Source organism: Nesoenas mayeri, assembly GCF_963082525.1.
Source record: "Nesoenas mayeri genome assembly, chromosome: 6".
NCBI lineage: Eukaryota > Metazoa > Chordata > Aves > Columbiformes > Columbidae > Nesoenas > Nesoenas mayeri.
Window position 1 is genome coordinate 24,096,405 of NC_137545.1, and position 27,823 is coordinate 24,124,227.

The 27,823-nt window shown below is 37.4% G+C and overlaps 1 protein-coding gene across 1 annotated transcript in view; it reads left to right on the forward strand.

Moving 5' to 3' along the window:
• The window catches only part of STK39 (serine/threonine kinase 39), a gene marked incomplete at its 3' end in the record, with an annotated part of 101,425 nt that extends 74,221 nt beyond the window's left edge, over window positions 1–27,204 (forward strand). Inside the window, exons 14-17 of the mRNA XM_080347009.1 lie at window positions 6,597–6,649; window positions 8,546–8,614; window positions 22,784–22,848; window positions 27,130–27,204. Coding sequence (XP_080203135.1) covers window positions 6,597–6,649; window positions 8,546–8,614; window positions 22,784–22,848; window positions 27,130–27,204 — 262 coding nt within the window. The remainder of the gene's footprint in view (window positions 1–6,596; window positions 6,650–8,545; window positions 8,615–22,783; window positions 22,849–27,129) is intronic.
• Between the last annotated feature and the right edge of the window lie 619 nt (window positions 27,205–27,823).

Sequence of the window (27,823 nt, forward strand, 5' to 3'; positions counted from 1 at the left end):
CCACCAACAACCGAAGAAAACAACAGCAAAAAAAACCCCAACAACACAAAACAAAAAAGCACAACCAAACAAAACCACAAAACCACTAAATTATTGCCCACTGAGAAAGTAAACTCACAGATGTTTTCATGGAGTGGTGCCATCACCATCTCTTTCATTGCTCTGGTAAGCAGTTTTCTCTTTGTGCAGTACAGGGCACTGACTGCAAAGTACAACACTTGTGGAATAAACTAAGACTATGAAAGCTTGGTTACAAAGGGAACCATGTTTAACTTCTGCATTATGCCTTAAGCCTGTGCAGATCAGAAATGGGTGACAAGTTATTGTGAGAAGGAAGATGACCTTTTGAATTTGAATAACATATGGTGTGGCCAAATAACATTTGTCCTTCCAGTATTTCAATAGCAAGGAAAAAAATGTAGGCAAAATTTCTTTTAAAAAACCCTACAAATGCTAGTCTTCTGTGTTTTCCCCTCAATTATATTTCTTGCACTGTATGCTCAAAGATCTTGCCCTGGAGATGTAGAATGAAAATTAGATGAGTACAGCTCTAGGATGTACAACCTACCTATCACTCTGATTAGTCCACTCCATTTTGATGTGGACTGCTTTCTCTGCAGTCTAAGCGCACAAGTCATTTAAATGCTTCTGTGGTTTAAATTATACTAGCAACTGCAGTGAGGCAGTTTGAATACTATACTGCTTGCCCTCATTTCTTAAACTATGCTGTTTTGGTTTTTCCACTTAATTTGCTTCTGTGCAAGGTTCAATGCAGTTTAAATTTAGGAGAGGAGAAGCATCTGTGAGACCGAAATTTTGTATAAGTGTGATAAGTATGATGTTTATTTTCAGCATGTGTTTTTTGTTAAAGCACGCTGACTTAGACTTGTCCAGTGTCACTAGTCCCTGGTGGTGGGAGAAATACTGTTCTGGTGGGAACAGGGCTTATAGGAGTATGGGGAGGGGAAGGGCTGGTTGGTGAAGGGTGCCATGTGGCACCATGTCTGGTGGTGCCCTTCATGATAAAGTTTCTACGGTTTTAGTTGAAGACTAATTAGTTTCTGGTTCCAGAGAAGAATATGTATTCTGCTGTTGTCTCTTCCACTAGCCAGACTTGTTAGGGTTTGACAAAAGTAGCCATGGACAAACTTTTCCATTTTAGGGAGTGCACCTTGATGCAGATTATTTTTATCATGTAGATCAGTTCCTGAGCTATAACTAGTCATGATCTGAAAAGTGGATAGAAGAAATAAGAGCTTTCTGACTTTCTTCTGAGAATGCTTGCTTTCTTATGATTTGGTTAATTGGATTGTGACTGCCCTCGATGCTGGTTGGGCCCTGAAGGTGTGGGGAGCATCCCTTTTACCAGGTGACCTATTCTTTATGAATGGTGCAGACGGTCTGGCCTCTTCACTGCATCCTCATATGGGCAAACCAAGGACCCTGGCCTGATCTGAGCATGTATTTTGTTGACCATAACATAAAACATAACTTTAGGTTTTTCACTGTGGTGTGGTGTGTGGCGTGGTGGGGTGTTGTTGGTGTTGGGTTTTTTTATTATTTCACTTCTCTTGGTCTGCTAATGTCTTCTGTGTTCAGCTGGAGCTCAGGAAAAAGAAAATGAAAGAAGGAAGATATACATACAGATACATCTTCCTGCTATCTAAATATATCTGTACAGATAGAAGATATATAGATATATATCTCTTCTTTCTCATATCTATTAAAAATGTATACTTAATTTTAATCATGCAGAATATGGAAAAATAAGTGAAAGAGAAGGTAGCATGTGCCTCAGGCCAGAGCTGCAGTATCTCTATGTTAGAGTCTGTTAAAATAAGTTCAGTGGTGAGGAAATGGGCTAATGAATACTTGTTGCTCCAGGAGAGCTCTGTCTTTTGCTCCTTCCACTCCTCAGTCCATAGAAATACTAGAGAATATTCCTATGCCTTGTTATGACTGGATAACTGTAACACTGGAAAATGATATGCAAATGAAAAGAATGGTTAGGATCCCAGATGGATAACGTTGGTATAGAGCAATGTACTGTTACATATGCAAATGGTCAAGAATGGGGATGATGAGAACTAAAATTTTGGATTGGTTTTCCACTGGAGAGATGGGAAAGGAGGATTAGACCATTGAATTAAAAAGTAGCATTTGATTAAGAAAATAAATAAAGTTTGATGGAAGGGGATGTATTTGTGAAATGCCAGCAGAAGTAAGTGACCGTTAATTGAAAACGTGGATGTCTATAGTGCCTGTAGTGCAGTCTAGATGGTGCTCACTGTCCCCATGACTTAGTGATGGAACAAGTGGTGATGAGGGAGTGCCCATGATTTGTGGTTTCTGACTCCACCTGAAAGAAGAGAATGAAAAAAAATCAGGGAATCTTGCTTCTGCTGTAACTAATCAAAATCTCTAAATGATGTTGTTTCCGTGTGATGTGTATGTGCTCCATCCTGTTTCACAAGTCAGCTTTCGTGATGACAATTCTGTTACCACCTGCACTCCTGGACACTCAGCTCTGCTTATCAGTCTTTGTAAACCATTTGTGATGGTTGAGTAGCTGAAGTCTGAAAATTCAGCATGCAAAGCAGGATAATACCTGTGTGTTCTTACAGGCATGCACGCACCCTTCTTTTTGCTTACCTTATTTGAGATTTTTTTTCTTAATTGGGGAAGGAAGAATATACAGTTACTTAGCTATGGTAAGATGCATCTCATCCAGGAACACAGAGTCTTCCTAAGAGCTCTATGTAAGATGCCGAAGCTTGTGGGAAATAGAAGCTGATGTTTGAGAACTCTACAAAAGAAGTGGTGAATAAATTTGTAGGAGGGAAAAAAGTAGTAGTAAAAAAGAATGAAAATCTGCTGCTTGATACATAATCCAGCTATCCCAGCATTATTTAGACCTTAAGTTTAATTCCAAGATAACTAGTATTTTTGAGTCTCACATGATAGACATTCAGCATTTAGGGAAAAAATAATTAATGACACTTAATGTCTTCAATTTACAGTTGTCATTACACAAACATGGTTTCCTGTTTTACTTCAACAGTGCAGAAGTTTTATCACTATTCCCTATTTCAATTCAACAATGTAGATCTTTAGCAAGCATGCAGGACATACTTAATTGACTATAGCAGGAATTATGCTATCATTAGTTAATTATTTGAAAGAGTTGGTCTTTAAATGCAAATGCCTGAAATCTCTTTCATGTTCTAGGGTTTTTTTCGGTAGAACCATGTCAATTGAAGTAGCCGCATAATTTGTTTATTCCCTAATCCTGATTTGTTTAAACATCAGCATTTTTTCTGCAAATAATTTCCTTCAAAACAGGCCATCTGTTTTCATAACCTGATGACAGGATGGTCTCAGTTCATGGGCAAGGGGCTAAGTGATGAGGTTGGCCTTGTGCTTTTTCTGCTTCTTTGCGGAACTGTTATTCCCTAGAAAATCAGATCTAGCAATCTTAGTGTGCATATCAAGTGGTTCCGATGAAAACAAAAATAATAATGAAGATGTGCAAAATTTGAAATTTAAATTCTGAAATTACTTTGCATGAAAGATGGCTGCCAAAACGTCCTAGCATGGTGTGCTTGGTGTCAGCATTCTTCAAAGAAGTTCTGTGGAATTCCTTCTGTTGGAGGTGACTACATAGTGAAAAGCAACCTGCAGGAAATTAATAAACTGCAGTGTCCTAAAATGCACAGAAGCATTTTAAGTTTACTGCTTTTCAGAAGAGATGGGCTGTTTTTATCCATGATAATCAAGGTATATAGTCTGTAATAGCACAGAGCAAGAAGCCAATAAGAGGTTTTATAAGAGATGGCAAAAAGGTCTGAGTTCGCATTTTGAAATAGAAATAACTTTTTCACAAATGCATTAGAGAAACTAGGGAACATTAAGAAATGATGAAGAAGATAAAATTATTAATCACAAGGATACTAAGTGCCTTTCTTCAAATCCTATTTCTGTTTAGCAGAAATAAAGTCTGTGTGTGCTGCTGCATGATAAGACTGTAATGGATGTAAGTAAAAAGAGAACTCCAGTGGAACAAATGAAACGCTGCTTGGAAACCGCCTACAAATAAATCAACAAGTCCAAACAGTTGCCACCAAAGTGCATCAAGGGAACTAGCAAACTAATTTGCAGTAACACTGACACTAACTAGAACCAGAAAAGTGTCTGAAGGCCAGAGAAGAGCATGAACAGCTTTTAGGGGAGAAGTTCAGTACATCTTCTATTTGGTGGAATATATAATGGAATAAATAATTTATAAAAATCAATAAATGTCTGGAAAGTAATGGAACCGTAAGCAAAAGCACTTAACAGGCTTCTAACAAAGTAATCTTGCCAAACTACCTTTGTGTTGCTTTGCTGACTAGTCGTGTACCATTAAAGAGAAAGCAGCAGTGTTCTAAGTTCAAAACAGTTCAGAGTGTAACAATTCCAGATGGCAAAGTTGGATGGCTGAATACATATCAGTCTTCCTTTAATTTTCACCTTCACTTAAATAAACAGATTTGACTCATTAACTTTCTATTTGGGACATTCTGCAATTTGGAGGAAGAGTAAAATGCACCCAGTTTGCTTGAGGAAAGAGTCTGTGTGAGGAGGAGCTGGTCTTTCACAAAGCTGTATCACTCTGGAGAGCTGGGAATTTTCATGAGAATTTATAATTACTTAGTGCCTTTTTATTTGGTGGATGTTCTACTTATAGAGGTCAGTGGAATGATATCGTCTGAGAGTGTAATGGATTAGTTTCAAGATAACTGTAAGAGTGCAAAATGTACAGAATTACTTCTCCTGTGGTTTTAGTTTTTAACTCTATGTGGAAAAAGAGATGCAGGCTGGAGCAATTCAGTATATAGGTGCAACACTTTCTGGTTTACCTCTGCAAAGGTGTGAGTCACAGTTTTTATTTCCTTGATTTGCTGCTTCAAAAGTGTGTGCAGGAAATGGATATCTAAATCTGATCTGCATCCCGCATTCAGTCAAAACATATCTTACTGAAGAAGAATGCTGAATTTCTGTACGACTTCCCTTTTTTGAAAAGTGGCAGTTTTAACGAGCTTATTAGACATAATATATTTCGGCAAAGGGAAGCGGCTTGTTGGAACTCAGAGAGCGGAAAAAAAATAAAGAACTGAGATTCATACTAATTCTCTGTTGAATGCAAATAGGTAGTGTAATATTCCATTTAATGGCAGCAGAATTCTGCAACAGAAGCAAATGAGCTTCTTAAATCTGTACCTGGCTTGTTGCATTATCTATGGCTTTGTATTAGTGATCTTAAATTCCCGTAGTTTTTTATTTAGAGTAGGATTTTGGGAACCTGAAACTGCCAAAGCTTTGAAGCATTCAGTATATTCAGTAAATGAGTACTTTTCATTTTAAGCACTGCATGTGGCATACTTATTTTTCAGGGTTTGCTGTCTTGCTTTTGTCTGTGTTGCCTATCATTTTGGGTTTTGTGTCCCTGCGTGTTGCTGTTTTTTGACTCTGTAATATTTTTATAACTGTTCAGCAAGTGATAATAGCTGTAAGTCACAGCTGAGTATATGCCTGCCTATTTGATTTAGTTTTTCCACAGCAAGACTTCATGGCCTGGTATGCTGAAATATGAGCTTGCATACAGGTTCCTTGCTGAGGAGAAGAATAATGGACTGCAAAACACATTCTGCTGCTATTAACTTTTCAAGTGGATTGAGCTATTCATTGCCAAATTAGTGTGCTGCAGCAATTAAGTTCATCCCTATGCTCAGTCGTCTTGCCATTTCCAAAAAGGAGATGGATGTCTGTTTTGCAAAGAGACAAATCTTTTATTTACGGTAGAAATTATTAACTAAAACTGAAGCTGGAAATGTGCAAAGAATGGAGGTTTGGAGCACAGTATGAGACTGTAAAGGAATTCTTTTAATGTAGGTATTGAGTTCCTTGTGCCTGCGTCGTACACTGAACTGCTTGAAGTAATTGTGGTGGCAAGTGAGAAGGCAGAAAACCTCTGTCTTGCACGCTCTGCTGCTTATTTTATGTGTAGATAGAACCTTGTTGCTGAGACAATGGCAATCAGTGAAAGAAGTTACGCATTTCAAAACAGCTTTAAAAACACTGTTCATCAAACACTGCTTTTCAGCATTTAACATTTGCCTCTTGTCTCTTAAACAAGCATCTCCGTATACATGTGATCCCAGATAGGGAGCTTTAAACTCAGGTGAATATTTTGTTACTCTTAGAGAAGAGGTAATCCATAAGATTCAGACTGTGTTGAACTAGTTTGTATGGCAGAGTGTCATTTGAAGATTAAAAAAGTAAATATTTATCAGAGGACCTTATTTTATCCTTTAGGTTACCAAAGGCATTTTTCTGTTTAAGCACATCTTTCTGTTAGTATTCCCCAAAATACTGCCATGAAATGGTGATGGAGTCCCTCCCGTCTGGGTGCTTTGAGAGAGCAATGTTTTTCAAGTTGAGGAAATTCACTTTACAGAAACTTTGTTGTCAATGCCACAGATATACCCTGGGTGTAGGAACTGAATCGTTGTTCTGTTCTTCATTACATTTTAATGTATACATTGAATGTTTTTCAGGAACTCCAGGAAAGAACTTAATGATATACGGTTTGAGTTTACTCCAGGCAGAGGTAAGGCTCTTTCAATTGAGTTATTCTTTTTAGTGCTCAAAAAGGTATTTCGGAAATTGATTACTGCTCACGGTTAATACAAACTACTTCTCTGGAATCTTTCCTACTGGGTACAACTTTATATTGAACTTCACTTGAACAAGAATAGCAGATGTATGTAAATTCTAGTGGCAAGGCAACATAATATATACTATATATTAGAAGAGCTGATTCATAGTATACTTGATCAATTTCATGTCTTACTGAAATGATCTATGTGGTATATAAGATCTTGCATAGCAATATTTACAGCTTTGGAATTTCCATTTGCACATTTGGAAAATATCATAGGAAAGACAATACGGAGCCATAAAGGTGGTAATATTTGAGTTCCTTTCCCCTTTTTTAATAAAAGAAGTTCTGTTAACAAGTAGGAAGTGCACACCATTTTTCAAATACTGTTTTCAGCTGGAAGTTGCATCTCTCTAGCTTTGTTATCATCAACAGAAAGAGATTGTGGTGTTGTAACTTGAAAGTCTACTGCATGCTTCTAGAACTTGTATTGGTTTTCTAATGCCAAGAGTTGTAAGAACTTGTAAAACTTACTTTGACGAAAACAAAGTATTACTGGAATGAAACACACAGGAGGCTGATATTTTGAGTAAGAAGGTATCGTCCTTGTTACATAGCAACCCTTCGAACTATGAACACATTTTATATTTTTCAAAATTCAGTATTCACTGTATTTAGAGTAGCCCTCAAAGAGCTTCCACCTAAAAATGAATCCAGACTGGAAAAGGTGTCTCTTTTCCTGTAACTCACAGTATGTTTCATGTGCAGTAGTTCTGTACATAGATATTCTCTCTGTTGCCTACTTGCATTTCTCATTGATTCTGGCAATGGGTAGTAAAGAAAGAGATCTCTTACTTAACTGGGCACAGAGCATCCTGGTTTACTCACTTGTCAAAACAATTTCTTAAATACTCTCTAAGCAGTTACAGAAGCCCTTCAAGAATTCTTACTTGATCAAAAACTAGAAGCTATGGCACAGTAAAGTACATGAGGACTCTTCTTAGTGGTGAGTCCCTGAGGCAGCCAGAAGGCAGCTGTGATTCTCATTGTCAGAGCTCCCCAGAAATTGCAGCTAGCTCCACAATATTGTTTTTTCACCCCTGCGTGCTTCTTGAGGCAATGGTGCAACTGTGTAACTGCCTCACAGCATGTACTCCATGCACCTGTTTGGTGTTGAGGCCATAGCACAGTTGAGACTTAGCTGGAATTCAGGCTTGTTCCTACTGTTTCCTCCTACTTACCCCTAAGCCTTCTAAAGTGTCTCCAGTAGCAAGCACTAGTCATGGGGACTTAGGAATTAACCCACTTGGGTACAGCAATTGATGAAGAACCAGTCCAAAGCTCTGAATTTCCTGGGTCACAGTACTTAAAAGCTATTTTAAATTGAAAGCTTGAAACAGTGACTGTTCTTGTAACTTCTTTGCTGGTCACAAACAACAAAGCCTATATAGTGTGTCTTTATCCTGAGATGCAGAACAATGGAGGTGATAAAGAAAACAGTGAAAACAACACCAAAACATAGTTTATTTTCTTGGTTGTGAAGATACTGAACTTGTAAACTGTGTAGGAGTATGTAGGTAGATAATAGAGGAGAAATGCTGGTGGCCAGGAAGGGTCTGTAGGGGGTTTGCAGTGAATCAAATCATCACCTCAGAGGATTGGCTGTGCAGAGGCTGATAAGATAATTATCTTTTTTTCTTCCTAATTAAAGATAATTTTGAGTTCAAGCCTGCCTCCATGGGTGTTTTGGAACGAAAATATATTTTTGTTAAATTGCATTGGATGACTGACAGTTTTTGTTGTTTTTGTGGGCTCTCATACTTACTCATTTCACCTTTTGGACAGACACAGCAGATGGCGTTTCTCAGGAGCTGTTCTCTGCAGGCCTGGTTGATGGCCATGATGTAGTTATAGGTAAATTACATTTTTGTTTGCAATTACGCTCTTGTGACAAGTTTGTGTTGAATAAATATAAAAAATGTTTTCTCTAATGCTGGTTTTCATAAAATCCTTTTTGTTCTTATTTTGCTTTTGTGTATGTGTAGTTCAATCAACAAGCCAATTTTGATACCAGTCCAAGGATTGCTTTTGGAAGTCAGAACTCTTTAGTGGTTTGAGATAGATGACATAATATAGATCCGCTGAAGGATTATTTTCAATTCAATGATTGTTTATTTTTGTGCTAAGTTAATTTTTTTTGTTTAAAAATAAAATGATTTTTCGGTGAGTGCTTTGGCAGCTCTGAAGTTAGTGAGTTAGTACTTGGGTTCATGGAAATAGAAGCAAGCCAGAGTTCAGGATCTATGGAAATTACACCTAGAGATAGTATTTATATGGTAAAAAAAAAAAAGATAATGAGAAATGTTTTCTGGCTGCTGAGAGGAAAGATACTTTTATGTTTGTTTGTTTGTTTTTCCTCCCAATGAAATTCGGTGCCTGGCAAGGCTGATTAATTTGAAAGTGCTTATTTCCCTGCAGTTCATTCTTTTCTTCTGGCTGCTCAAACCAGGAGATATATGGTAATCAAAATCAGAGGGTGGCTAGTAGGTGCTAAATGTGTGAGAACTGAATCGAGGAATACTAGCAAATCAGTCTTTGTGTTACAGGCAAAGTTCATATCAATGGGTTCAGATATCATTGCCATGAATGGGATTTGTTATCATCATCAGGGGAGTGATGGGGCAAAGGCAAATGACGGTAGATATCTGTCATGGCTTTAGTGATGGGTCCTTGAAAAATCACGAATATTTAAATAAGTACGGTTTTCCTTAGCAGTCTTAGAGACACTGTATAATTAATTTTAAAAACCTTATTTCCTTACTTAGTTCCTGCTTTGAATTGCATCAGACTTTGATTTTTAGCACTATGATGATGGTCCTTTCTGTGCTTTCCTGTTTGTCTTTTTATTATGGTATTAAAAAAGTAAGGAAATAAAATTTATTGTGTATAATTGAAAACATTCAACTGAAATTTAATTTCATTAATTATAATAAGTTTATATGTTCATTTTCCTGGGGTGCTGTAACTTAAGTTCCACAGGCACAAATTCTTGCATGACTTTGTGCTATAATTTTCACTTGTCTCCTTCACCTGTGAAGTTGTTTAAGTTTTCAAATATGTTTGGACATTGCTGTCTTCCTAGAAAATGACTTTTGAGTTCATGTTTTACAAAAGAGAAGTTCTGCTAAATGTGACTTTACTTTTAATTAAAACAAAAATACAAGTTGGACTAAATTAAGTGTACGTTTATGATTTGCTTTGAGAAAACTGGCTAAATGTTGTATGGGCATGGAATAATATGATTTGCATGCAAGCAGGTTATTGTGTATTTCAGAATTTCACTGTAGCGGTGCAGTCCTAAGAAATGTTTCAGTCCCATAGTTTAAAGCAATAGGTCATATAAGAGAGCAGGTGGTGGTGCTGAAAATGTAAATCTGCTTACAAAACTAAATTTCTGTGTAAAATGATTTTGCCACCTTGTTCATGCAAAATTAAAAGGTTTAAGATCTTCCTAAATAGGAAGAGGGGAATGGTATAGAAGACGGGGGTGTCAAACTCATTTTCACCGGGGCCACATCAGCCTGGCAGTTGCCTTCAAAGGGCCAAATGTAATTTCTGGCGGTTGCCTTCAAAGGGCCAAATGTAATTTTAGGACTGTATAGATGTAACTACTCCTACATTTATACAGTCCTAAAATTACATTTGGCCCTTTGAAGGCAACCGCCAGGCTGATGTGGCCCCGGTGAAAATGAGTTTGACACCCCGGATATAAGAGTTTGGTTAACCCTCTTCACCAGAAGAACTGATTCCATTAGCTTCCAGATGGAAAGCAGCTGATAAATTACCTTTCACTTTTCAGCTGAAGCATGCAGAATTCAGCCTCTATAACATAAATGAAAACAAAGTACTGAGATAGTCTCATAAAAGTTTTTCTTGTAGTTTCTTTTAATGGATGTTGGAATGTGTAGAAGCTGGGAGAAACAAGAAAGGTGAAAATAACTGTGCCTATGTTGAACTCAACAATTTGCTAGGGTAACAGCTGATTTTCTGAAAGGACACTTGGAGTCAGCAAAAGCTGCTCTGGAAAGTACGGCTGTGGCATACGTGAGCTGAAGCTGTTAGTGGGGACCGGCTGTCATCTAAGTTTTCTAGAGTTTGCTGCTAAGCATCAACCTGCTTCACCGTTTGAGTCTTGCTGGATTTGCCTCACTTAACACAGACTTCCCAGGAAGATTTCCATTCTGATAAGCAATAAGCTCAGCCACTTGTTCTGCAGAGAAGCAAAAATCCCATCTTGCATGTTCAGTTCTGGCTACGACTCGTTGGTTTCTGTTCTTACTGACAGTAGCATTGTTTCACAGGAGGTCCCTAGATCCAGAGAATCAGTGCAGAGAATTTTGTTTAAAAGCAGAGGGGGAATGAGTCTTGGAGCTTCTATGTAGGCATTGGTATCCAGCTGATGAGGTTTTTTTATGCAGTACTGAAGTAGCTGTGTTAAATCATATGAAGGATCTGGAATATTTTCAAAATACATTTCAAGACGAAATATGCCTCTGTGTGTATATGTAATATATGTATATTAGCTAGTAAACATTCATCTAGTAATCCTATATTATATTTTTGATACCATAAAGGAAACTCAAATCATATCAACAGTCAGTTCTGTTGAAAATCATATCGTTGCAATCCTACTTCATCATTTCAGTGAAGCCTTAGGCTATAGTTAATCTTCTAGAGGCCTTGCTTAAATTTCAGAACGTAAAGGTTTATTTACAGTTATTAAATTGCAGTTTCTATATATAAAAAAAGTACTTCCCTTCCTGAATGCTGCTTAAATAAAAGCCTTGATACCCATGCCATCAAGAAATGTGCAGTTGCCCTTCACTATATTAATGTACCTTTATTTTCGGTATTTTTGTCAAAAAGTATCTGTGAATACCTTGAGCTTCATGAATGATGTACCTTCACTTTTAAATCCACCAGACACTCGCTACCTGAAAATGGATATCGGTCTATGATGTTGAGCCAGACCAAGGCATCCAGTTCAGAAGCAGAGGAACAGCTTTTAATCAGAACAAAAGCTTCCTGCTGAAAGGCCTGATGTGTTTAGGAGAACCAGCTGAAAACCCCCCAATAGATCATAGTTTGAAATGAGATCATATTTTGAAAGTAGCAAGGTTTTTAATCAACAACTTGAATTTTTTCTTGGAAGTGAGAATATGGTAGAAGCCACAGTAGTTTGACTATGGGTTTTGGGGTTGTTGGATATTTTTTGGGGTGGGGAGAGTGAGATAACCTTTTTATTTGGTGCCATTACTGTGATAGGTAGAAGGGAGTTAAAATATGGCATCTAGAATGAAAAAAAACATGGCTGTGGATGGCTTATTTGGCCATGAGTGCAGAGAATATGTATCTGACCAAATCCAGAGTGACATTATTTGAAGGGATGTTAACCAGTAAGAAATATGTATAGTTCCAAATTAATCACGGTATCAAAGCATTTGAAATTGAAACATATGACTCTTAGAGTATCCTGTCTGCTGATGCTGAAGGGACTTTCATACTAAAATGGAAAGACAATAAAGCAGAACCGCAGTTTGTTAGTATGCTGCCTGTAACAACATCTTAACTCATAATGGCACTGATAATCCAATCCATAGAAAAGACAAAGTTACACAGTGAATATCCTTTTGCTTTCCTTGGTTTTGCTCTGTGTTTGCTTATAACTAGTTTACTTTACTGTCTTGCTAGATTAATTGTCTTTGAAAATGAATTAAATTATGCCTTTTGTTCAACTAATGCCAGCTTATCATCTCACTGTAATCAGAAAATGGGATAGTGCTGCATGGGTAGAAAGATGTTGCACTAATTTATGTCTTCAAAGAGCGGTAATGTTGCTAAGGGTAGGTGACCTGGGTAGTGCTACCATTTGAAGGTGGCATAGGTTTGTCATTTAGTATCAGTAATAATCTAAGATGCACTGATTTTTGTAATCTTTGAGGGAATTTGTCACAATGTGGTTTTGTTGTTGTTTTGGTTTGGGTTTTGTTTGGTTTGTTGTTGTTGTTTTTCTTCTCTGTTTCTTCTTGTGGTTCAAACTGAGCAAAAGAACTTTTTTTTAGATAAGTATCATGTTTTTGTATGTTCCACAGTTCAGTGTACCCATAAACTTTCTAATGAGAAGATGCCTTTATAGACCCTAACAATTAATTTCAAATTATAGACTAAATACTTTGTGATTGCTCTTTACTGTATTATCCAGAAAGGAAACTTACAGATTTAATGAAAACCTGACTGTATTTTAAGATATTTTGTAGAAACTCTTGTGCCTTCAATGTGCACACATAACTCCATATCTCTTCAGTAAGATATGCACATGCATTACAGATAGGAGAATATTTCTAAAGTCCCTGAGGTTTAACTATGACTTATATGTTTCAACACATCTGGCTCATTTAGAACTAGTGTGTGACTCACAGCGACTAGACTGCTGGGACTTCTGGGAGCTTGAGGTACGCCCTCTGGTAATCAAGCTTTGCATCTAAATTGTGCCTTCAAAGTTATTTAAACTATATGTGTTGTACAGAGAAGGTGCACTTGAGAAAGTACATGGTGTGAAACTGGCTGGTTTCATGCAAGTTTCCACCTTGCTGAACTTTTCATTGTGGTAGAAACGTAGAGGTAACCTCAAGGTGAAAAAAAATTATTGTGTTAGGTGAATAATCGCTGCTGCTGTAACGGGGCTTGTGTCAGAACTATAAATATATGATGTAAGAAATTCTCCAAGCATGCAAATTATTCTCTACATACATATACGTATTCACGTATCATAGTAAATGTGTTTGTCTTGTAGCCATGATGAAGTAAATATAAATTTTGAGTTGCTTTGTGGAAAAAAAAAAAGCAACAATAACAAAACAAACAAAAAACCCCACAAATCAAACCCATGGAATTAGCAGTTGCATTCAAAGAAAGTTCCTTTTTTCGGTGTGTACTCCACCAGTTCCTACTTAACTGTGTAAATGAGGAATAAATCTGTCTGTTAATTGGTGGGATTAGTTTGGGTTTCACCTGATGTGGCCTGAAGTGTGTTCCCTGCCTGCATAGGCCTGAATTGTTGTTTTGAAGTCTTTCTGTTCCAGTTTAAAAATAAGGCGGGGAGAGAACTGTGAGTTTGAATCAGAAATTGCAAAGACAGCAATGTGAGTAATGTTCCTCTTTTCAATAGTAATTTAGTTGCTGGTATTTGTTTCCTTGGCATTAACTTCTCTGCAAGTGGTTAGTATGTCAAAATAAGGATTTATTGAGGTTCTTCAAACTAGAGGTAGTCTATTTCAAAACCTGACTCCTGCACATCAGGGAGTCTTTTCTAAATATATTTTTCCTTGTTTCAAGTTTCACATATAAGGTATTGAAGTAGCTTTGCTGCTATTTCATCTTGTTAATAGTTTTGTCAGAACAATATCTATAATTCATAGCAGAACTCGGGACAGGAAGAGTTGTGAAGATCTGATGGGGAGAGGAGATTACTGAGGAATAATATGCATAGCAGAATGTGACCTGCCTTATTTCTGCATAGACCTACATTTCAACTCTAATCCAGCATGATGAAGGCATTTGTTAGTGCTGGCTTCAATATCTTGGTGACTATCGAACTGTCGTCAAAACCTTTGTCTGAAAGCTACCACTTGCTTTCTATGTTCAGTCAGTGGCAAACAATTTTTTTAACCTTGTACTCTGATTCATTCTTTTATATAGAGAATTTATGAGCACAATTTACTGTAATATCTCAGGCTTGTTAAATATCACTACTAACAACGTTGGGCAGCAGGTCTAAATTTTTACTTTAAACATTCATTTGAGACTAGACTAAGGTTTAGAATACTCCGGATCATAAAAATTATTTTCTCAAAATGAAGGGGAAATAATGAAATCTGTGTATACTCCTCCCTCATCTTCCTGGATAGTCTACCCCATTAAACACATGCAAAATCAAGCTCTGAAATAGATAAGCATTTACGTATCCAGATGTATTCTACTTACATTTTCATAACACTTTGTTTTAAATTTGTGGTGGTTTGTCTAAATGTTCTTCACATATTCTGGGGGAAAAATAAATCAATCTGAAATATCCACCTTCTGTTTTTTCATAAGTTTCTGGGAAAATAATTTACAATTTGCCAGTTATATTAATATTTTAATTCAATCAATAAAAGCAGTTATCACAATTTCAGGGGGGTTTGTTTTTGTTTTTTGTCTCTTCTCACAGATTGTAAAAAATAAAACATTACCTTGGATCAGATATCCTTACTAAATGATTGAGAATTTGGGAGCTTAGTGATGTGGTTTTAGAATTGAAATAGGTAGATTTCTAGCACTAACTTATTTGATTTTCCATTTTTATACAGAGCTCCTGTTTCATAAAATATATTGCTCATGTTGGGTGAGGATTTTTCCATCAGCTACCTAAAGAACAAGGAAATCTTGTATCTTTCTCAGTCCTCAGTTTTCCAGTTTTTGTCTGTGACCCCTGGATATTAATATCCCACGTTACTGGATCTTAATGTGAAAATATTTGAAGTCTACTATTATTCTGTAAACTCTTTTACTTTTTTAGTTTGAGAAAGGATAAATATTTGAATTTGTCTGTAGAGGTCAATCAGAGACGTGTCTCTGATGCCTCTTCCATGCCTTTGCCTGTTCCACGACTGAATAACATTGCATAACTAGTTATTTGTTAAAGCTTCAGTCCCACTTTTATTTCCCTCCCATCCTGTTTTGGAACAAGATACTTTGCTGCCAAACTACTAGTTAACATCCTTAAAAATGTATGAAAAGATGTGAACTAGCCTAAACCTTGGTTGTCCATATAGAACGAATACCTAAGTTAAATTGTCACAGGTTTTGGTACTCAGTAGGGGTAACACAACCTGCACTTACGAGTATTCTGTGCATAATCTGAAGTATTGCTTGCCTGCTTTCTTTACTTTTGCTGTGCATTGGGCCAGTCTTTGAGGGATGAGGACGGCTTTATTTGGCACCGTTCTTCCTCAGCCTGGTAGTTCATACACACATGAAGCAGTGTACACACTCCTGGGCTTACCAGGTTTACAGTATTGGGGCTCAGAGCCCATATGAACCACAGGGCTCAAATCGTTTTAATAATTACTATAAGTGGTGGGAATTGCACTGTGAAGTGGTTGTCCTGTTCATAAAGATGCTGTGGAGACCTTTTCCAGTCTCTCAGTGTTCCTTTAAGGGAGAAATGCTTTGGCCCCTTGTCCTGTAGCTGCCCTCTTCAAGCTGTGTCTTCTGATTGTGAGGCTGCAAATCAAGCTGTTGGATATTAAAGTATCAAATATTGAAATGGAGATAGTTTCCACTGTCTTTATCTATACTGATTCAGCAATGTGCTTTGAGAATTCAGGCAAATTTGTGAGCCTTAATCTCCCTTTGATAAATTCCTAATGACAGCCTCTTCATAAATAATACATTTCTAAATGTTTTTCATGTTTCTGCCTTGTCAGTGTCCAATAGCTTCCTCAGAAGAGAAGCTAGGCTTGCTGTTGATCTTTCCATTTTCTTTTATTTCTTTCTTATAAGAATCATGTCTAGCTCCTTGCAGTCCGCTAGCGATAAACACTTGTTAGTTAGCTGTCACAGATCTCAAAATGCTTTAATATTTCCATCCAACTGTTCTCAAGCAACAAAAACAAAAGGAATTTTATGACGAGCATCCTGCATGGGTGAACTAATGGAATCACGCTGCACTTAAAAGACCTTTTTGACCTCTCTTTGGAAAGCCTTTTAATCTTTCATGCACACAGTTTGTGAACTATTAGATAATAATAAGACAGTCAGAGATCTGGAGGAATTCTTACTAAAATCTCTAAAGGTTGATTGCTTTAATTATTTGCACAATATACTATAACCCTCTGCTAGCTAGGGTTTAAAACTTAGTTTTGATTTTGTTATGAACTTGAAAATGCATGAAAACCACTGTGCAGTATGAAATATGAATGAATGTATATATTGCAATGAACCTCCTGCAATATGTGAAACCGCCTCAAGAGCGTGCATAATAAATTCAGCCCTTCGGAGGAAAGCCTTACTGGCAGCTGAATTTTCCGGAGTGATAAATTCCACTGAAAAGTATTCCCTGTCACTTGGGCATCCTGCTTCCTAAGACCCACACAGGAGAATACAGCATTAATCATCAAATCAGTAGACTCCCAAGACAGTTAATTATGTAGAACTCCATGTATCAGATAACAATGGCAAAATATCTGCCTACAGTTGGGGAAGAGGTGATGTTTGAAACAATCAGCAGGAAATCCAGTACATCTGTTGAGCTTTGGGTTTGGCCTCCAACAGTAATACCATTGATGACGTAAGGAACAGTTGAAGGTGGCTGTTTCTTACAGATTGAGTTTTGGACTATATAAAAATTATATCACTTTTCACTTATTAAAAATACTTTTCATTTTCCCAGAGCTCATAATATTCCAGGGTTTTTTTGTGACAGTAATAATGTTTTCCCTTTCCTCACATCTGAATTTTAGGATTCAGTAGCTTTGCAAACTATTGAACGTAAGCATACTGTCAGAGGTTCCCCATCCACTCTTTACAAAATGGAAAACCAGATGAATCATTATTCATTTGAGAGCACCCCAGAAATACAATCTCCAGCTTTAGATTCTGCTTGAGTCTGGTTTTATACCAGATGGCTCCGGCTCAGTTGGCTGGGTCGGCATTGTGCTGGAAATAGTTCTACTGTACTTCATATAGCTTTATTTACTGTCTCATTAATTTTAACTTTTCCAGAAGTTTTCCCTATTCAGAAGCCATTAGTGTTAGGTTTCATGCTGTGTTAAGAATTTTAAATAACCAGGCAGAGTTTTGTTGTATCACAGGAGCAAAACAGCTATTTGAGAGTGCCCAAAGTATGGTTAGTCTCTTCTATTTAGTTGTGAGCTTGAAGATGGCCCTTTTGTTCTGTTTCCTCAGCTTATACTGATCACTTATTTAAAAATTATAACCGAAGTGGTTGGCCAAAACTGTCATATAGCAAAGAGTGATTTGTAGTATATGCTACATCAGTATTCATGCCAGAGGACTGTAGTGATGTAGGGTTTTTTAATTTATTATGTCTGCAATTAGCAGCCTGTGTTGTGTATATTTAGATGCTGGGTTTGACCTTTTATCCTATTGCATGTTTTGCAAGTAGACACTCATTATGACGGAGTGGCACAACCATTTGTCACTGCCTAAAACCTGCAGAAGAACCTGGGATGATTTGTGATGCAGGGGCTGATTATCTGTCCTTCAGAAGCCTTCTGAAGAAAGCAGGACGGCACCTCATTTATTGTTGTAAACAACAAAAAGCCTATTGTGCTAACTGCTGCTAGCGTTGGAAGAGCTTTTGCTCCAAGGCATGATTTGAAGTATACTCTATTTACTTGAGGTTACTGCTGGCAAAGCTTTTTCCATCACCACTTAATTTTTTCCTGCAGTTATCTTGTTCATGTTTCTTCTTGTGACTTTTATGGGAGCATAGCCATAACATCTTGAGAAAACACTCTGCAAAATAAAGTTGAGTCTAGTATATCCAGGCCATGTAGAAACAGTCAATTCCCAAGAGGATTTGAAATCGTCAATTAGTGCTGCTTTCAGGCAAACTAATCTCCTATGGATTTCAGAAGTACAACACCCAAGGCATGACTTCAGAGTACTTCAAAGAAAAATGGCTTTGTCAATAGGAAATGTAGTATACTTAACTTAGAGATAAGGTGTAAAGTAGAATCCAGAGACATATATTTTACAACGCTCTCCACTTTTCCAAATAATTTAAGTATCAGTGGAGAGAACGATTCCTGCCTCTCTAGAAACTCCTGATGTGAAACTCCTTTTCACTTGACGGAGACCATTACTGTATTAAATTGACTTTGTTTGCTGACTTGCAATAGAAGAATTGTTGCGAGGGAGAGGAGAGGTGGTGAGAGTGGGATTTTTTTTTTCTCCTTAGTTCTTTTAGAGGTAGTGAGGCTTATCTACATTTAGAAACTTTAGGCTCATTTTCTGTGTTTAAGCCAAATTAAATCTTTGTACGTAAACTGTACTAGGAGGGTTAGGGAGTCTTGACCTACTAAATCATTCACCTTGATGAAAAGAGCCTAAATTTAGCAGCTGGGAGAGATGTAAAAGCCTAATAGCAGTTCCATTTAAAAGTAGTTGTTTTTCTTTCTTGCCTGATGCGGTCAGGAATCCTGAGTAGGGCTGAAGAGTAATATCAACTGCTTGCATGTAAGAACGTTGTTTACTGATGTGAGCGTATGTCTGACATGAATTTGTCAGTGTCTTTCAAGAGACTTTGCATACTTAGGGGTCCAAACTGCGTATGTTTAATAATAGCCCTAAATTTTCGGAAGTATATTCATAAGAGTGGTTACATCGGTTATATTTAATGCAACTGATAGGTTAATGGAATTGCATTTAAAGTAGGGCAAGTATTCCACTCCAGAGGATGCCTGTACTGTGGTTAAGGTGGGATCCCCAAACTTTCTGGAGACGTAACTGGCAGGCACTGCAGGCTGGCTTTCTGGAAGGACTCCAGACTGCTTGGATGGCTTCTGCTGCCTGTGCTGCAGGCTCTGTTAGTGTTCCTAATGGAAGTTAACTAAACCAGAGATGCCATGGGCACCTGCCGTTCATGGGTTACTGCTGGTTTTCCTAGCTCACTATATCAGGCCCCAAAAGATTCCAGGTACCAGATCTTCAGGGTGTTCAAGTGCAGAGAGATGTGCCCTGTGCTATGTACTTACTGAGGTCCTAGAACCTTTGGCTTGCACTAAGGCAAAAGGGTAACGAATGGCTCATCCCTAAAAAAAAAAAAAAAAGCACATTTTAAGTAGTTTCCTGAAATGCACACTTACGTATCCAAATTCAGACAGTTGCCTCTAATTGTTGGCCCTAGCAAAACAAAAGGGCTTAGAAAAATGAAGAAGATACCACCAGGACTGTTTGGGTTTGCTAGGTAATTACATGCACATATTTGATTCTTGGTTGATGTTAATTACTTACGCTTTTAGATGTTGCAAAAAGAGCAGGCCTTTGGGGGGATTTGCATTCACGGTGGCTTGATTGAATGGGATTAATGACAATGTTTCGCAAAATTGTTTTTATTGCCATCCTGTAAAGACCAGAAAGTGTAAAACACAGAGTACCAAAAGGCACAGGTGAAATGCGAGTTTTACTTGAAAAATGTTAAATGCGTATAATTGAAATTGAAAAGATCTCTCTGTAGAAAACTGCAGGTGTCACTATTTTTTATGTAAACTTGCCTTCTCAAATTATGGACTCTTTGCAGGTCTGCTTTCTCATTTTCAAGCGTAGCCTGAAAACATCTGGCATTACTCCCTTAAATCCTCCTAATCTTCTGTTTGATTAAACATGTCCCACTCTAGTTATGGCTCATCAGCTAAGCAAAAATAAAGCATATTTCATATGCTTGCTTCAGATGTTTCTCTAGCATTTTATATCTAAAAGTTTTTGGCTTGTGTTCCTATTAAAAGTGAAGACAAGTGAACAAATAAAACTGTCCCCTGTAGCCTTTTAATGAGCACTGTTCTTAGAAAAGCTGTTTTCTTGAAGAATGGTGTCACTCCTTTCTGTTACGGTGTTTAACTAATTAAAAAAAAAAAAAGTTAGCTATTTACATATATTGCAAGTTTGTATTTTGCTATTTTTGCTTTGAAAAATTTAATTTCTTCTGTGGTAAAGAATCAGCAGGAACATTAGGGGTATTAAGATTTTGATGCTACTTGTGAAGTCCTCAGTGCTGCTTTCTGCTGTGTGGTAGTTCATTAAAACGCTGCTGATAATGGGCTGCTGTTTGCAAGTGCAGGAATAGAAACTTCACCAGGAACTGCCTAAGGGCAGCTGGAAGTTCTTGCATTCAGGAGGAACAGCCAAGCGGCATGTGGACTTGCCTTAGTGGTTCTACAGCTGCTCAACATTAAATGAAAGGCTGCCCCTCCTGAAGATGAGCATGCATGTGAAGCTCCTTCTTTTGTAACATTTTTGTAATAGGTGAAGTTAGAAATCGTGGGATTTGGGACCCAGCTCCAATCTGGTTTTGTAGCACCATGTCTCCATTTCAGTGAAGCCAGTTAATATTGCTCTTGAGTATATGATTGTATTTTATAGATTTTTTTTACGACATAAAAAATTGAAGCTATTCTATTCTGGCTTCAGGAGCTATGAGGCTGAACACTCCTTTTTGACTGTGTATGAGGTTCTAATTATTAATTGTAATGAAAAGCATTATCTGTATTTGCATGTATTTTATCAGGTAGGAGGTATTGCAATAAAATTGACCTGTTGATTGTGAAAGTGAATTGTGTGATTCAAATAAAAACTCTTTGTAATGACCGAAATAAATAAGATTGTGAAAAATGAAGCAGGAAAAACAGAAAAACTTTTTGTCGTAGTGCCAGGAGTTGAGTTCATTTAACTGTGAAGGTTAATCTTTTCCTTTCTGAAAAAGTGTTCTCTACAAAATGTACCTTATGGTTGCCTTTAGGGCTTGTTTTTAGTTTCAGACAGCCTTTAATCTACGGTCAAATTTTTTACAGGTGTATAAACAATCCTTTGTGCTATTTCAGTGGTATAAAGAAAATGAGACCCTCGAAAATGTAATTTACATTTAACAGTGGTATGTTGGCCTAATTCTTCTCTAAATTCCCTTGCCAAATACTGTACTTCCCCTTGTGAGGTGAATTTCTATAACTACACAGCGAATCATATATGATCAGGCATGGTACGAGTGAAAGTTTTATCCTAATGATGTTAGAAGATGGAGGAAGTAGGAACCTGAGTTTTTAACAGTAGGACATTGAACATGCAAGTGTTTGCTCTATATCTTCACCTTATGAAGTCTGTGGAAAGTACTATTTATGGAGAACATCTGGTTTCTTGCTTCTCTGCTTTATGGTACTTACCTACTCAGTGTACTAAGAAATGTCTTCCACTTAATATCTGTTTATTTCCTTTTGAAAATCTTGTCTAAACAGCTCTGCTAAGTGCAGAGTCTTTATCTCATGCTGATGTCCTGGTGATGACATCTTTTGCTCGAAAGTCAGTTTTGAGCAAAGGCTCTCAATGGTTCGGTCCGAGTTAGCTCGGGATCTAGGACTGTGCAAAGCTGGGAAGCAAGTTTAGTAAAGATATGAAGCTGAAAGCAGACAATTTTTTGGTCAAGATTAATGGTAGCAGTATTGTAAAAATAGACCAATTAAAAGTGTGAGTTAGGTGTTTTGATAGAAAAGAAGTTTATTATATTCCTGCCACCTCGTTTTCAAGGAGTAAATTATCCCCTTCCTGCTACCTCGGTTGTGGCATACAGCTTCCTTTGCCGGACACTTGGGTCTGTAGATCTGGTTAAACCGTTTATTGCTGGTACATCACAAATCTTGGTCATGTTTACTGAGAGAGTAGTTTAAAGATCAGCTTATTTGTTTCCCTCTCTTATTTTTACTCAGTTTTCTTTTGGTAGTGAGCTGTAATAGATCACCATGAGTCTGTGTGGGTGCTAATGGCAGCCCAAAGAAAGGACAGAAACAGACACATAAAGCCAGGAGAAACGGGGAAGAGCAGCCTCAAGCTTGTCCTAGAAACTTGAGCTGATAGTGGCCCTGGCTACAGCAGAAACATGATATAAAACACGACAACCATCAGCTTATCCTTGGCTGTGTGATTCTCCCATTTTCCCTGTGCTTGCATTTGTCTGATTGTTAATTGTTTATGGAATAGACTAAGCTGAAAAATAGCAGGGTTATTTTTTTCTCTCTTTTGGTTTTCAGGCAGATTTTTCCCTTGAATCAGTTCACATAGTCACAAAGTATCAGTGACTGCAAAAGAAAGGAGGCAGGACTCGGGAACAGCTAGAGAGTGATTAAATGATTCAGAGGGTAATTTACGGACATGTATGTGTGTAGAATTAAGTAGAAGATTCAAAATGAGGCTTAATGTAATGTTGAATGCAATTTTCTGTAAACTGTATTTTTTTCATACTTTATTTTACAGTTGCTGCTAACTTACAGAAGATAGTAGATGATCCAAAGGCCTTGAAAACATTGACTTTTAAGTTGGTAAGTAAAAGCATGAAGGGAAGAAACAAACTAATTATCATAGTATTCACACAGAGTCTGGATTTTATCTCATTGACAGCTATTTTGCTGAATAAGTGTGTTGACAGATAAGTTGACTGAAATTACTATGTGAGAGAAAAAAGCTAAGCCTTGTTTTGACAGGACATTAGGGATATGTACAGTCACACAGCTCCGTAACTGTGCAGGGGGAAGGTGGTTCGTTCATGTGAATTCTGAGGAAACCTGAGGTTTAGGTGCGAAACTTCCGGGAGAAAACCCCTGGGTAGAATTGCAGAAACAAGGAAATCAGAGAAAACTGTAGTTGATGCGTTACCTCCCCTCCACCCCGACTCCTCAGCTCTGTCCTGCCTCGGATGTCCTCTGCTAATGGACATTTTGTTCCATCCCATTTTTTCCAACACCTGCCACCACTTTTCTTGCAATGCAGGCTGCCCTCTCCTTAGTTCTCTGCTTCAACCTTCTTTTGATTGACCATCCATACTTTAAAGTTGATCTTGCTCCCACTGTATTGCATTTGTTTCTCCCTCCCCACCTCTTTCTATCTTCTGTATATCCAACATCAGACCCTACTTGTGGTCCTGGGACTGTTTTCTGCGGTGAATTTTGTGCCCTGGACCATAGATCCTAATTTTGTTCAATTTTGACACTATCATGATCTAGTTTACTGTTAATAACTTTACATTGCAAAAACATAATTCAGAAATTATGTGCTGTATTTTTGAAAATTTCTTGCTAAAATTAAGTTGAAAAAATTACATACCTAAAGTGTAAATACCAAACTCTAACCCATTAGGTTTCAACACCCCTTGCTGAGCGTGACTCAGCCATGTATGACAGACGAGACTGAATGTGTGTTAGATAAGTAGGTCTCTAGAATCACAGCTTTGTTTATAAAAGCAGCTGCTTCACAAGGGCTGTAGAGAGCCATTTTTAGAGAGTAAGTGACCTAGTTGATGATGATGTATTAATTCAGGATTGTTCTTCCCATGTAACTTTTAAAATATAGATTGGAGTGGTTTAAACTGACCAAATTATTTGGACTCACTTTTCCTTTGCAGTCCAGTAAAATCACCAGCACTTACACATTTCTTTTGGGAAGAGGTTAGGCTGGAGGGATGAGAACACGTGTGTTGCTTCTGTGGCTCTTACTATCTAAATATAGCCAAAAGGCTGGTGCTTCTCTTTTTCCAGCTGATCTGTCTTCTTGCTGGCTAAACATCTGACTTAGCTTTATTGTACAGGCAATGGCATCTCACTGAAACCATTTAGATATTTAGATACTCCAGAGGCTCTATAGAAGTCTGGATTTCTAGTTCACACACTTAAAATAAAAGCGTGAAATTCCAATATGTAATATCCCGTAGTATCCAGTAAATGTTTACATACATTGAAAACAAACCCACTTGAAAATTGAGGTTGGGCTATTCCTGCAATTCAGTTGGCTTTATTGCTGGGGTTCAGTTACCATCATGTGGTATTTCAGATTCCAGTGAGTGAATGCCGTTGTAATCCTACTCCTTACCATGATCAGAATTAATAGACAATCCAAAAATCAATGTCTTTGTCCCTTCTCAGGGTAAGTTATATTGGCTAGGTAACAATTCCTGAGGTTAAATTTTAACCTAATATTTTTAACCTCGGTTACCTACATTAGTTCCCTACTTCCTGGGAAAAGAATATAACCACAATAAGTATCCTATTTTGTTCTTATCCTTGGATTCCACTTAAATTTGAGAAAAAACTTCTTCTCAGTAAGGGTGACAGACACTAGAACAGGCTGCCCAGGGAGGTTGTGGAGTCTCCTTCTCTAGAGACATTCAAGACCCACCTGGACATGTTCCTATGCGACCTCACCTAGGCGTTCCTGCTCCAGCAGGGGGATTGGACTAGATGATCTTTTGAGGTCCCTTCCAATCCCAAACATACTGTGATACTGTGATACTGTGATTAATTTAATATATGTTCTATTTATGCCTGTTTCTATATTGTGTAGATGAATTTTAAAATGAATTTTTGCCTAGGAGAACTCTGTCATTTGTTTATGTGCCCTACTGAGTCTTTGTTACCTCTCAGCAAGGTCTCACTGAATGTAAGAGCACTTGTATACAACTTGATTAAACCGTATTTTGTTGGTAAATATTTCATGGGGATTCAAAGCCTAAATGTAGCTAATCCTATATCCATACAGATAATTCAACTGAAAAATGCTCTTTAGGATTAGGTACTACTATTTGTGGATAAGAATCTGGTTAGTATCTCCCTGCTTGCAGATTGCTTGTGTTGGTATTTTGCTGGTATGTCATATTTCTATTCAAACAGCAAGAGTTTTCATCTTTGGGGAAAAAAGAACAACTTCTGTCTTAACCATTTCTGCCTTTAATTGTTGCCAAAATGGTAAAGAAAGTTATTAAAGTGAGGTGTCTGGATGAATCTGTCTTTAAGGTTTGATTTCCCTCTTGCATATATTTTTAACAGTGCATCTTTGTTGTTACAATGATGTCATTCTACAGAACATAGATGGTATTAAACCCCCCTTAGTTGTCTTGGCTAACACAGAATGATGACTTCCTTGCAGGATCCAGCTGTCCACACTTTGGGAAAGTGGCTGCTTTAATACACAACTAATCTTGGCAACACTCAAGGAAACACAAAATTATTGCACAGCATAATTTGCATTTTATGTAAGCATTTTTCATATGAAAAAGGGAGGAAAAGTAATGCCTCCAGTCACTAAACAGTGAATTGCAAATACTAAGAGCTTTTCTTGTATGTTGCAGTTCGTGTATAGTAGTTGTACTTACGCTAAGCACGAATATAAGCTAATGGGTTCCAGGTGCATTAAATATTAGGCAATATTTATTGATAAGGAAGCCATTTAAAAATCTATACACATCTAGATATGTTACTTAGCAAGGCTTTGAGGAGATAGCTAGCTAGCTAGAGTGTAGAATTATATTAATAATATTAGCTCTTTTTAGCATGATATTTAAGTGCAAAATTCAAACTCCATTTATTTAGTAAATTCCCAATCCAAGACCCGCTGAGGTATCTTAATAGTAACCTATGGTGATGATCTCAGGCTTTTAACTTGATGCTTCAGTGGAATAAGACCTGTGAAATACTCTCTGAAGACAGACATTTTGTTCTGATTGTCTGATCCAAGTAAAGTGGAAGGAGTAGCCTGATGGAATGTAATGCTTCCACAAGCATTTGAGTGAGTTTATTTTTGGTCATGAAAACTCAGTGGGTAATGTCACTTGGTGCACCTTGTGTGCACAGTCTGAGGGCTCTTTTCCTTATAGTGCATATACAGAAACCAGTTCTACTAAAGGGTTTGACTGCTACTACTGCATAAAAGGATCAAGAGCATTTTTATAGGGTGAACCAATTGTTCTGACGTTTGGTGGGGGGCTATGCCAAAGAGTATGAAGACATGTGTCATAAGTAATTTACCATTACACACTGTTCATCCAATTGTATTATTATTTTGATTTATATATCACACCAGTCAAAAACGTGTAAAAAAACTTTATTAAAAATGTAGTCGCTTCTGTCCTGCAGAAGCAGATTTTGTATTTAAAAATCAAAATATCAAAATATTTTACCTACAGCATGTGTAGTTTTTTTAAAGCAGACCTAAAGTAACAGTTCAGTCCCGATCAAAGTGGTTTAATATTCTTACTGTTATTTGTGAAAAGTGAACTGATTACTTGTGCCAGTTTGTACTGACAGACTTTACTGAAGGTTCTCAGCTACACGGTTTTAAGTACTAGAATGTACTGGTAGAAAGGAAGCCCTTGTTTTGCAAATATTATTATTCTTCATAGACTGCTTCAAGATATTGTTTAAAAATTCAGTGGACTGGTGTTCCAAACAGACTGAATAGCTGGACTCAGGAGACATTTGGTGTCTACAGCACAATGGTAAAAGGAAGATTCTGTACATGTAGGTTATTGGCTCTTCGCGAGTGCTGACAGCATGCTCGCATGAAAAAGCAAATTTGGATCCAGTCTGGAAAGTTTGGTTCTTCACGTGTTAATTTCCCAGTATTTTTTTCATAACTTTTAATATTGATTAAAGTAGTTTGCTAAAATTGAGGATGCAGTTAGCAGACACTGGCACAGGATACACCAAGCAGTCTGAAAGCTTCCCTTCGAGTAAGCTGTTTGCCACCCAGGTGACGTGGGGAAAATCTATAATCTGACTGTCAAACCCTCCTTTGCAGCGTAACATACTGAACATTTCTGTTTGTACTTGCAGGCCTCTGGCTGTGAAGGCACTGAGATTCCCGATGAAGTGAAACTGATTGGGTTTGCTCAGTTAAGTGTCAGCTGATGTCTGGCCCTGGACCCAAAGCCGAATTGTGAGATTGCGAAGAGGCCAGCTTAGATGCAAAAGAAAATTAATGCACCACACACTGAGTTCTGCTTCATTCTCTAGCAAGTCACAAAGTCAGAACAAGCAAAGCCCACAGCTACACCGCTGCTGCTAACATTCAAAATGCTACTAAATGTCTCTTAGCAGTTGATTTGGATTCCCCCTAAGTGAAAAGCCTGTGGAAATGCACTCAGGTGGCTGTACTTATTGGTTACAAAAGGAATTTTCTATCAAGCTTACTTCTTTCATAAACTTTGAGTGATACTATTTTACCTGTACTTGTGGTTGATAATACTGCCTCTGTTCTGTTCTATTTAGAAATTAACATAAATGTAGAAGTTAAGAATGATTACCAAACTTGAATTCTAGTTTTAAAACTGTGAATTTTATTTTTCATATATTTATGCATTACACATCCTAGTAATAAGAAAATTATTTGACTTGATTATGTCTTATTTGCAGTTAATCTCCCATTATTTAAAAAAGTTTCAGGTATATCTTTGAAGTATTTGGTAACTTCTGGGGTTACTTTGAAATTAATTAATTAGGCATTAGTAAGCTTTTGTTGGTTGTGTGT